The 12,038-nt window shown below is 35.0% G+C and overlaps 2 protein-coding genes across 2 annotated transcripts in view; both read right to left on the minus strand.

Moving 5' to 3' along the window:
* LOC107715177 (protein farnesyltransferase/geranylgeranyltransferase type-1 subunit alpha-like) overlaps positions 1-6,627 on the minus strand; it is a 17,920-nt gene extending 11,293 nt beyond the window's left edge. The window contains exons 1-8 of the mRNA XM_016521237.1: positions 6,421-6,627; positions 5,321-5,406; positions 4,899-5,013; positions 4,155-4,259; positions 3,495-3,621; positions 3,266-3,414; positions 2,510-2,572; positions 2,038-2,215 (exon numbers count right to left, since the gene is read on the minus strand). Of these exons, the coding sequence (XP_016376723.1) occupies positions 2,038-2,215; positions 2,510-2,572; positions 3,266-3,414; positions 3,495-3,621; positions 4,155-4,259; positions 4,899-5,013; positions 5,321-5,406; positions 6,421-6,554 (957 nt within the window). The 5' untranslated portion in view covers positions 6,555-6,627. The remainder of the gene's footprint in view (positions 1-2,037; positions 2,216-2,509; positions 2,573-3,265; positions 3,415-3,494; positions 3,622-4,154; positions 4,260-4,898; positions 5,014-5,320; positions 5,407-6,420) is intronic.
* A 654-nt stretch (positions 6,628-7,281) lies between these two features.
* LOC107715170 (glutathione S-transferase P-like) lies at positions 7,282-11,796 on the minus strand. Its single transcript, XM_016521231.1, has 7 exons — positions 11,640-11,796; positions 11,092-11,127; positions 9,092-9,198; positions 8,862-8,949; positions 8,235-8,338; positions 7,753-7,854; positions 7,282-7,658 (listed from the first exon to the last, which is right to left on the minus strand). Coding segments are annotated over exons 1-7 (627 nt in total). The 5' UTR covers positions 11,641-11,796; the 3' UTR covers positions 7,282-7,469.
* Positions 11,797-12,038: the final 242 nt, after the last annotated feature.

Here is a 12,038-nt window from a genome sequence, read left to right on the forward strand (position 1 = left end):
TTTCATTTCTATTTTTGTGCTATAGGCCTATATTTAATTGTGCTATTACTTGTAATTTGTTCATTTGTTCTTATTTACTGGCTATCACTTGTCTTTAATAATGTTTAAACTTTATATTTATGTTTATTTTTGGCTAGTGATTTTTGCTGTGGTATCGAAATTGAAATAAGGAATTGTAAAATTTAATTGCTAACTAAATATTGGTGTCATATAACCTTATTTATTAGAATACAAGATAACAAATCAAAAGCAATGATAACAGCAACTATTATTTTTGTGGCAGGGCCAGTGAAAATGTTGGCAGGGCAAGTAAAAATTTGAACCACTGGCCCGGTTGGGCCAGTTGAAAAAATCCTTAGCGTTGATCCCTGACTCTAGAATGATGTAAATTCCATTTCTCTACAACTGTGAAAACTTTACTATAGATTCTGTACTAAAACTGAGGGTAAGAACTTACAAAATGAAGTTGGTTCAAGAATCAAATTCAGAGAATTTTCTGATGTGTAGATTGCTTTTTCTGAAACAGGGACTTTTCTTTTTGGTTACATACATACACAGGAAACCAATTATGTGTGCAACATACCTATAAATATATATATTTATTAGAGTGGGAATCAAGGCTTCATACTTGCACCTGTTTTGGAGAACAGCAATTACACAACAATTTAGGATAAAGAGTTTTTTTTAAAGCTGTGATAACTAATGTGCACACCCACATAATCAGACACTGCTGCTTTTTACCTAAGGCATTTCCCATTATGAATTATGATACAGTTTGGTTCATCAATCTCAGATTGTTTTGGTGAGACTGTCATGTTTATATATGCCTAAATAAACCAAACTAAGATGGGAAACTGCACCAGGTTATGAAACAAACACTCCAAACGAGCCAGGTGTGAAAACGTCCTTAGAGATTTCAATCAGGTCTAGAACTGTGTAACTCTCTGAACACCATCCACCCCACATTACTATAAGATTTCTTATTTTGTCTTGGCACAAAACTATTAATTTCTTATCCATGGACACTTTTCCTCTGACAGCTTTCATGTTCCTCATCTCATATGCGTGCGAGTCTGACTGCAGCTGAAATGTTGAAGCGTTTTTTTAACACATACACATGCACATGGCCTCAATTTCAAAACAGAAAATCATTTTCAACTCCATCATCATCGCGGCACAGGATGAGAAACCCACAGCAAAGAAATCTCATTAACCTCAACACAGACACAACATCCACACGTTTGCGGAGGAAAACACAAGGCCTGTCACGGAGAAATACTCAAGAGGCGAATAATACTTTCTCTGTCCTGATTTCCCTTCCTTTATGGTGGAGACAAGCTCTTTGACGTGCGGAGGCAGCCATGTTACGTTTTATATTCATTTTGTTTATTGGAGTCCATCAATTAATGTCTTGTGAAGTGAAAAGCAGCATGTTTGTAAAAAAACAAATCCATCATTGCGATGTTTTAACTTAAAACCGACACCTCCAGTCCATAAACCATAATTACACATCCTGCAGTGAAAAAGTATATCCCCTGTTGTCCTCTCACATCAAAATCACTTGTAAACGGTGCTTGATCTGTGCATATTTCGCTTTCTGATTCAGACTTTTTCACTGGAGGAAGCAATATTTTGGATAGAGGACTTTTTATTTTAGCCCAATGCAAATGTTTATGTTAAAAATGTCTTGATGGATTTGTTTCTTACAAACACTCAGCTTTTTGCTTCACAAGATGTTAACTGATGGACTGGAGTTGTGTGGATTACTTGTGGATTACGGTGATGTTTTTATCAGCTGTTTGGACTCTCATTCCGACGGCACCCATTCACTGCAGAAGATCCATTGGTGAGCAAGTGATGTAATGCTAAATTTCTCCATATCTGTTCTGATGAAGAAACAAACTCATCTACATCTTGGATGGCCTGAGAGTGAGTAAACTTTAACAGAACAATTTCTTTAATGTTTAATCTTAATCTGAAACCGCTCTTAATGTAAACATGGCTACTGTTATCTCTATATGCAAACTCACAGCTCACCTCCAAAGCCTTTTTGAGTGTTTCTTGCTGGTCGTAGCTGGAGTTATTGGTCTCCAGAGCATCTTCGTAGAGGTCGACCAGGAAGGCAGTGAGATATGGAGAACTACATGTGTCCTGAAGCTCTGTCACCTGTTCCAGCAGTCCAGGATACGAGGAGAGCCCACCATCATGTAGGATCCTAAGCCACAGAACAGATGCTTTGAGACAAATCACAATATATGCACGATGTTTAAATTCATGCATATACTACACATATTTATATTTATTTCCAAGTAGCAACAATAATAGTGATGCTTGCCTTGGCAAACCCTGTTAATGATCCATGATCATAAACATTCATTATGGCTCTTCGGTTAAAACTGTTTTTGTGCAATACATCTACGTCTGTTAATGGTGAGAATCTGCCATCTGCTGGTTGATTTGGATGACTGGATGACTTCACAGGCTGTTTATATCTGTTTGCAACACTCACCCTTTTAAATAGTTCCAAGCGCTCTCGTTGTGAGGAGCTTTCTTTATTTGTTTCAGGGTGTACCTAAAGAGAGAAAGACAGAGAAAAAGGGAAAGAAAGGCACTGAAGGGTTTTAATTGGCCATATTTGCTTATCAAGTAACAAATAATAGTCTTAATGTATAAATTCTACAAAAACGGTTTCTTTAAAAGCAGGTGGAACCAGATAAACATTCACATGTTCCGTGTAATGTCACACAACAAGCAACCACACTAGCGTGCTCTTCAGATAAGCAGCTTTAGGTGATACAGATGCACAGCGCTTTGACTCGAATACGTTAATCATTTTATAGGTAATACATTTTTGTTAATGTTATAGAACTATGCACTATTATAGAACTAGACACTATAGAACTAGACATTTCCATAAATTAGTTGCTACTAAAATTTTTTGAGACTTTTTTTTTTTTAGACTTTTCTCTCGCAATTCAGAATTATGAGCAAAATCTGAACTGTGTGATTATTGGATTGTTATTGGAATTTTTTGGATGCAGTTATTGAATAATCACTCTCAAAAGCATAAAGCATAACTTTAAAATCCTGAGAAATATGACATGCAAGTAAAAACAAAGAACAAGAACAAATTGTTTTTGTTAGAATTTGATCATTTGAATTTTTGCAAAGTATTTCAGCTTTGCAAAAATACAAAGGATCACATGGAGTTATACAATTTATCTTTGAGCAAAAAAGCTATGATTTGGTAACGAATGAGACTCACTGCACTTCTCTGTCGAGGATGGCAGGGTCGGAGTATCCGCTGGTGTGACTAATGACAAAGTGTCTCTGATTCCAAGCGGAGTTATTCCTCACGTCCTCCTCTAACAATTCCTCCACATACTCCAGCTCTCCATTCCACAGCTTATACTCCTGTGACACACAGAGACGAACCATGAACACACATGCAGATCAGCAAACCGTTACACACCACACTGGACCTGGATCTGTACCTGGATGACCCACTGTCTGTGCTGCCATGCATGGTAGTTCTTGGCATCTTGACTAAGAATTTCTGCTACAAACTGCAGCTCTTCAGACGGGTCGTTCAGCCACTCCACCACCATCCGCCTGTGATTCCTGTATATTTGCACAAATTGTTTAATAATAATATTAATAACCAACAGGGCTTGATTTACTAATGTACTCTAAAAATGGCTTTGAAACGGTTGTTTTAGTATCAATGAGATACATTTTTTTGTCTTTTTGTCTAAGTTTTATTAATTTTCATTTTTATTCCTTGTGTGTTTGGCAAATAAAGCTCTTTCTGATTTAATTTTAGTTAACTATAACAAACCTGCTTTGAAACAACTTTCACTCAGAAATTGCTAGTAAAAAGAAACTACAAGTAACACACTGAATTAACTGTGACATTTTAAAGCAGAAAGACTGAAATATATTTACTTGACAAAACATAATCCAATAATCTTGTTTTATTTACAACTTTGAAAAAATCAATTTTTATAGTGTGCTAGTAAAATACGAGAGATTTTGGACATACAAAAAATCTAATGAAAAAAAAATCTAAACATCAAACATTGGTAATAATGATTTTATTGACTGATTTATTCAATTACTTTTACTCAAACTTCACAATTTTGAGGTGGACTTACCAGACTTGGTAGTTCTTAGGCTGATCCTCTATGATGGCTGTGATATACTTCATCTCTTCTCTCAGGTCTTTATCTAGAGCCTGCAGTAAAACTCTCCTGTAGTGCCTACAGACATGATGCAAGTGACTTGCACTGACTTTGTAGCTTTTTGCAACCCAAAGCAACCAGAAGGCTTGCTGATGTTTAAATCTGTAGCCACTGCAGACTTAGTGTATGTGATATGTACATCACCGTTCAAATGTTTGTTTTGAAAAGAAATGAATGTTTATTCAGCAAGGATGCTTTAAAGCTGATCAAAGGTGACAGTAAAGACATTTATAATGTTACAAAAGTTTCCTATTTCAAATAAACGATGTTCTATTCTTCCAAGAATTCTAGAAAAAGGAATCACATTGATAAAAAATAATAAATAAGCTGAAAATCTGCATATTCTAATGATTTCTGAAGACTGGAGTAATGATGCTGAAAATTAAGCTTTGCATCACAGGAAAAAATTAAATTTTAAATTTTATTAAAATAGAACACAGATATTTTGAATAGCAATGATATTTCACAACAACACTGTTTTACTGTAGTTTTGATCAAATAAATGCAGCCTTGGTAAGCATAAAACATAAAATAAAAATTCTTACGAAACCCAAACTTTTGAATCGTAGTGCTGCATTAGGTTTGCCATTAAAAATGCTCTGGGACCTAAGATATTCACATTTAGATGTTCGTTTAAATATCCACTATCTATCTCACCATACTGTGTAATTTGCAGCATTGAGGTCGATGGCTTCAGCGGTCAATGCAAACGCTCTCTCACTCTTCTCATCGTTCTTCAGGAGTGCTCTGAACATGTCAAACACGTCTGTGACTGCGGATGAAAAGACAAACATGTTCAACAAATGAACAACTGATAATATACAGTAAGCAAAACAAACCCTGACAGCACGATTGGGTCTTGTATTGCACTGAAATGGTTTATTTTGTGATAATTATGGCAGACTGTACATTATCCCATTAATTGCATGATTACTTAAAATAAATGAGCATAAAACAGAGCAATGGACATGAGTTGAGATTATTCTATCATGTCATGTGAGGAGAAAAAGTGATATGAGAGATATGAAAGAAATGAGAAATCAATGGTCTGATTGATTGATTGAACAAAAGACACTTACATTTCTCTGAATAAGCTATTTTAACGACAGGGTTTGGTCCATCATCTTGAGGAACGGGTTCTAGATCGGCCCACTCTTTTCTGTCCCTAAAATAGAAAAACAAGCACATTAAATGACAGTGACAGTTTAGTTAAATGGCTCAGTCATTTCACCAAGACTTCATAAAATGAACCTCTTTTAAATTAATAAAGCCAAATTTCTAGAGCTCAAACAAGTGATTTAGTTCATATGCATCTCTAGAATGTGATATCACTCGAGATGGCATATATCACAGCGTGTCAGCATTAAACCACCCAGTCAACAGAATGAATCAATAAAGAAAAAGGTTCATATGAATCTCTTAATTCTCAGTTCATTTGAATCAACCAGAAAATGGGTGACAGCATCTATAACAGCTTTGAATATATTTCTTTAGGCTTAATTTTCTGGAATCATTTTATGTGACTCAACCACTCTGAATGAATGAGTCAATGAATCAATGAAGAAAACTTACCCTCAGAAAACACCTACTGTATGGTTGTACCTGGTAACTCAGGATTAAACAGACTTTTACAGTCCTGATCAGGATTTAAAAGACCCCTTTAGCCCAGGAATACTGCCATAAGAAAACATCTAGTCTAGTGTTAAATTTGGGATGAAAAATACTCCTTTAGTTCTGCTCTGGATTACACAGATTGTTTACATCCTGTTCAATTCTCTTGATCCAGTTCAAATGAATCATTCTGAAGTATTGATTCAGCTCCCGTGATTCACTCAGAGAGCTAACATCAAAACACATCTGTAGCGATTATAGGCTAGAATATTAACAAATGATTACACTATTAACTAAAACGTATTCACGATTTAAGGCATTTTTAATTCAGATCTTCTATACGCTCCTGAGTCATTTCATGTGAATCACTCATAAACAAAACTAATACAACTGCTTGCACACTAAAGTGCACTGCTTGTATGTACGAGCCAGATGACATCTAAAACGTTATTAAAAGCTGATGTCCCACATAATGCTGCGGAGAATAACTAAACATCTCTTCCTGAAGTGTTTAGCCGCACAACACACTCATTCACAGTTATCATGCTAAGCTAGCTGCTAAACTCACCTGTAGAAGATATAACCTCCTTTAACAGGCTCCTCATATTCCATCTCCGCCTCCTCTACAGTGTTCTCCTCTTCTACTCCGTCCTCCTCCAAATTCTCCCCCACGGAGTTGGAAATTTCTTCAGCAGAAGACATTGTTTAAACGGCACCTGGCTAACTCTGCAGATGGCTGTGGGAGCTGACAGATGCGTGAAGGCAGAGACGCGCCTGATCTAAACCGCTTTCAAAATAAAAGCCTGTCAAAGTCTAGCAGTACAGAAACAGGACAAGGACTAGGCAGAAATAATGGTGAAAACATGTGTATGTGTATGTATGTATGTACAGATATTCGTTTTTATTAAAAATAGTTCCCGTTGTTTTTCCCTTTTATTTGTATTATTTACTTTATTTTTTATTTACTTTTTTTATTCATTTCCCTACTAAATTATACATTAGTATACAGATCATAATTTATTATAAATTATACATAAATATATATATATATTGCAATCTTAAATTTTCAGTGTAAATATTTTTTATATTTTAATTAAAATAATAGGGAAAATTAATAAATAAAAAAATAAAAGAAGAAAACAATGGTAATGAATTTATATATAAAAATTATTTAAACTTAGTAATTATTCATCAGACTCAGATTAACAAATGCTCGGCACTAGTCCATTTTATATCGACATTATTTTTATTTATAAGTATAATAAATTTAAATGTTTATTCTAAAGATTCTAATTTAAATAAAGGCACTCTAGAGAAATGTTAAACTTCAAAATGATTAAAAACTGAAGCTGTTATTTTATTAATGCAATGCAAACATGTTTTATATATAGGTGGCGTAAAGTTGTTCTTTAAAGCAGCACTGAAACCATTCTGGATGTTTACATTTTTTTTATTCATAATAATTGACACATGGCTTTCGGTTAGTAAAAACTATCAAAAACAGTTAAACATACAAAATAGACGTTCATACAAAGACTTGAGATGTTTTGCTAATCACAGAGCACCAGTTAAGGCCTTTTAACAGCAAGTGCCATTGTTTGAGAATGTTCTACTGAATTACTGCTTGCCATTGCCATTGATGGGAAGTTTCTTGAAGTTTTCACACTCCAGGAGAGCTTTGATTTTGGGCCGGGCAGCAATCTTATCCACATAGCTCTTGAGAGTTGGGAAGGAGTCCAGAGAGGCAGAGCAAAGGACTTTATGATTCAGCAGAAGGTCGAACAGGTTGTAGTCCGCAAATGAGATCTGTGAGGAGATTTGAAAAATGGGTGACAGTCAGAATTAAGCATGCACTATATTACATCTGTTACCCTTCTGGTGTGTGTGCTGGATTTCTCACCTGATCACCAACTAGGAATCCAGATTTGCTTTTGGACAGAATAGATTCAAATGGTTTGAGGTGGTTGGGCAGATCTTTGCAGTACGCTTCCTTACCAGTCTCCTACAGATAGGGACACAATAAAAATAGAAAATAATGAACTAATGTCTTGGGTGATATCACATGATGTTTACCATGCATTTGCCCTAAAATGGCTCTAAAGGGGCGACCATTTTGTCCAGTGTCTGAATGTTTGTTATATATAAAACATGAAATGTTTGATAAATATTTTATAATTACATTAAATAATATATAGTATAAAGTGTATTATATTATTTTCTATTTTTTAAAATTCATTTAAAAAATAAGTAAAAACGAATAAATAATTAAATGGGGGAAAAAAAACAGAAACCGGAATGAATTTATATATAAAATATGACTAAACTTAATTAATTAATTACTTATCAAACTCAAACTAGATTTACAGTCACATCAGTACTTACATATTCCTGGTAGATCAGTTTGATGTATTTTAGGCGAAGATCTTCAACTGCATCGTTCATCATGTCAATAAGAGAAGCCTCACAGTCGTTTTTTCCATATGCACCTGAATGTGTAAAAGAACAGAATATGGCAGTTTTTTATAATAAAAAAAAAATAGAAATACTGTATATTAATATTTGAATTAATTAATAGTGAAACATTTCTTTCAAATTATTAAATAAGGGGGAAAAAACGGTTTTTCATGGGGTTAAACCAAGCACAGTGTAATAAAACATGTTTTAGGGATAACGTATTTTGACAAAAAGAATATGTTGGTGGATCTTATATCTTATATCTTACATACTGGTAGAAAATGTATAGCCTGAATGCACTGTAAGTCGCTTTGGATAAAAGCGTCTGCTAAATGCATAAATTATTATTAATTATTATTATCTTCTAATATTTAAAATTTGTTGATCATCCTGGAACGGGAATGAACAATCTGGTCCCATCGACTTGAAACATGATAAAAACTTCTTCTCCCAACATTGGGCCTTTATTAGGTTTTCATGGAGCAGGTGGTCATTACAAAACAAACTTTAAGTATGCTTGATTTTATTCTAATGCATTAAAATGGTGATTGTTACCATGTTTGCGACCCACATGCCTTAAAATGGCATTGGACTGATACAGGACCAGGTCACCATCTTCAAATATAGGCAACTGTCCAAAGAGCTAAAACAAATAAAAAAACAACAACATGTAAGGGAAGGGATACAGCTTAAACTTAATTAAACCATGCATAGATTGTTTATGTTTTTTAAATAAATAAAAATAATAAAAACTGGGGGAAAATAATGGTAATTCTGTAACTCACACAGCTGCCTTTCTTATCACCCTTCATCCACTCCTCTCTGGACACCAGGTTCTCCTTCAACTTCTGCTCATTGTCCGCCAGAATCATCTTCAAGGCACCACATCTGCCTGTGAGATGCACATGACACAGAGTCAACAGCATTCTACAATTCTCTTATGTGTGCTTTCACATGCATTAAAGACACAAGTCTGCAAACACTCAGGTTACGGCCAACAAAGGATTTTTTTTTTCAGTGTGTGTGGGCTGAGGTTCACTGCCATTCCTCCCAATCTAGGGCAAATGCCTTCAGACAATTGTCACATTTTGACTGAACAACCAAGAGCTGGCTGGCTTGAGAGAACATGCAGGCTGCCAAAGATTAGCAGTGGAGCGAATAATATTTAACTTTTTATTCTCTGAACAGAGAGGTTATTGTGCATGGCTTTACTAAAATAACAGAGATAATAGAAGATAACTAGGAATGTTCTCAGAAGTTTGGTTAACGTTCTGGAAAGTTCTCTCAAAGTTATGAACAAACGTTCTTCCAGTAACGTTACTAGAACATTTGTTCAAAGTTATCTGGTCTTTAATAACACACTCAAAACATTAGCATAAAACCATATTTATACATGGAACGAAACATTTTAGTTGGACGTTCATCTAAAGTTTTTGCTAATAACTAATGTTTTTACTTGTTTCTGAATGTTCAAAAAACATTCAAATGTACATATAATATTTGGTAAATTATAAAATGGCAACTTTCCTTAACTTTTGTTAGTTGTTAGTAAATATAGCTATATTATAATTAAAGCAAAAAAAATTGCCTCTATAACAGTAAAAATGCACCTGTAAATCAATTTAAGGGGGCAAATGGAAAAGGTGTGACTGCGGTCTAACTCAGAAGAATGTTAGGCTAAATGTCCTAGGCCTAGGGGGTACGCCACTGTAAAAGGTTTGAGAACCACTGGCTAAATGGATTACTGCGTTGATTGCCTGTAGTATATTTTTAATAAAATATCAAATTTGGGCTTTTTATATCACTGTCTTCTTATATTAAACCACGTTAAGCGAGGTTTTCTATGGGGAAGAAAATGCTTATGCAATTCAGCTCATATGGGCTCATCTGCTTGCATGTACACAGAATATATTTTTAATAAGTTCTATAGCATATTTGGTCTTTTTTTTCACCGTCTTCATTAAGCCGTGTTTTCTTTATGGGAGGAAAATGCTTCTGTTCTTCTGGGCTTACCTGCTTTCATGTATAATTAATTTATTAATAAACTGTCTTAGTCCATTAATTAAGCATTTTCTTTCTATGAGGGATACGCTTAAAGTGGAATTTACCGGGTTACTCTCATATTCTGAGCTATTGCTTGTATGTATGCTTTATTAATAAGGTGTGTACTGAATTTAGTCATTCAGTGTTTTACATTAAGCGTTTTAGAATGTCCCAAAACCGTGCCTTGATAAGCATGCACTATTTCGTCCAAGTTCAAAATAAAACTCTATGAACCGCTCCATTATGGAGCTGTATGAACCACTACAATCTAAAGTAAACAGGAAGTGTTTGTCTGAACTCAACTGGTTTTGCGAGAGAACGCAAACAAATCTGAAAATTTTTTTTTCCTCCCACCCCAATTTTTTTCACTCACTCTGATTTTTTTCCACCACCATGTCCCTTTATGGGGCTCCGTACTTAATAAGAACGTTAGCCAAACGTTCTTAGAATGCATGTTTGTTAGCCAGAAAGCTTTATTATAAATTATGCAAATATGATGCAAATGATGCGAATATGCAAATCTTGTTAAAGTTACATGCAGATTCAACCAATTACTTAAATATAATCATTTTTAATAGTTGCATATGGCTCATATTGCATGCAACTTGCACTTCTTTTGTTTGCAGCTCCATTGCATAATACTGCCTCAACCGAACCACTTCACGAAAACTTTTCCAGACTTTTTTGAGCGGTTAGACACGCTTCACGTGACAAGATTACAGAATCAGCCTTTCATACAAACCTTTGATCGGGAAGTACGTGAGTGTGTAGGGAGCCACTGCAAAAAACAGAGTAAAACAGGAAAACAGTTAAGAGAGGAACTGCAGAACACTTAAAAGAGGAAGTAATCAGGGGGAATGTATTGCAGCGATTGTAAAGACAGATTTGCACGCTAGCTACATTACTAGATTGCGTAGCTACTAATAAAGTTCTTCATCCACACCCTCTAGACCGCCCATGTCTTTTTCTGAATGCACGAACATTTGCAGTAAATATGCTTTCATTCATGCACATACAGTGATGTACTCCAAAATAGTCATGGAAGGTCATGCAAAACATTAGAAATAAGAATAACGCATATTGCAGTTTTAAAACTTATGTCGTTCGGTTTGGATATGCATGCATTGAATTGACTCTATAGCAGCACATTATGTAACACAAGCTTAAGTTCTATGAATATCTTGAGTGCAACGACACCGTAAATCATTTGTTACAGCAGCGCAATGCAATTGTTTGCAAGCAATACATCCGACATAACATAGATCTAATGCACAATCACACGTAGCCTACTTAAAGTGCATAAGGTGTAGAATAGTGTGGGTAGTGAAGGCTGAGTGTTTCAGACAATGTGTGAGCTGCTCCTGAAGTGCAGTGCACAGAAGATCTCTCGACGCTCACTTTATAAGTCTGTAAGTTTTTTGACTAGTCATGCACGCGCCCTCTCAGCACCCAAAGCGCGTAGCTCCAACTATTGCTGCATTCAGAAATTCATGATGACAACACTCATAAAAACGCATGATTGATTGCCAGTGGGTCATTTGTGTATATAGCCTTTATAAATATAATGCCTAAAAGTAAAGTTCCTAAAACTAAAGTCATTGAGGGACTAACAGTTAGCTTACATAATGTTATCAACTGAAAATTGAAAAAGAAAAAAAAAAAAAAAAGAAAGAAAAAGAGGGAGAGAGA

Source organism: Sinocyclocheilus rhinocerous, unplaced genomic scaffold (genome assembly GCF_001515625.1).
Source record: "Sinocyclocheilus rhinocerous isolate Xijiao unplaced genomic scaffold, SAMN03320098_v1.1 scaffold329, whole genome shotgun sequence".
Taxonomy (NCBI): Eukaryota; Metazoa; Chordata; class Actinopteri; order Cypriniformes; family Cyprinidae; genus Sinocyclocheilus; species Sinocyclocheilus rhinocerous.

What these genes read in the sequence shown, in the direction of transcription:
- LOC107715170 (XM_016521231.1), bottom strand. An exon ending in GCATGTGGGTCGCAAACATG is followed by an intron (nt 8,339 to 8,861) that starts GTAACAATCACC and finishes TTACACATTCAG; the next exon opens with GTGCATATGGAAAAAACGAC. An exon ending in AACTGATCTACCAGGAATAT is followed by an intron (nt 7,855 to 8,234) that starts GTAAGTACTGAT and finishes CCCTATCTGTAG; the next exon opens with GAGACTGGTAAGGAAGCGTA.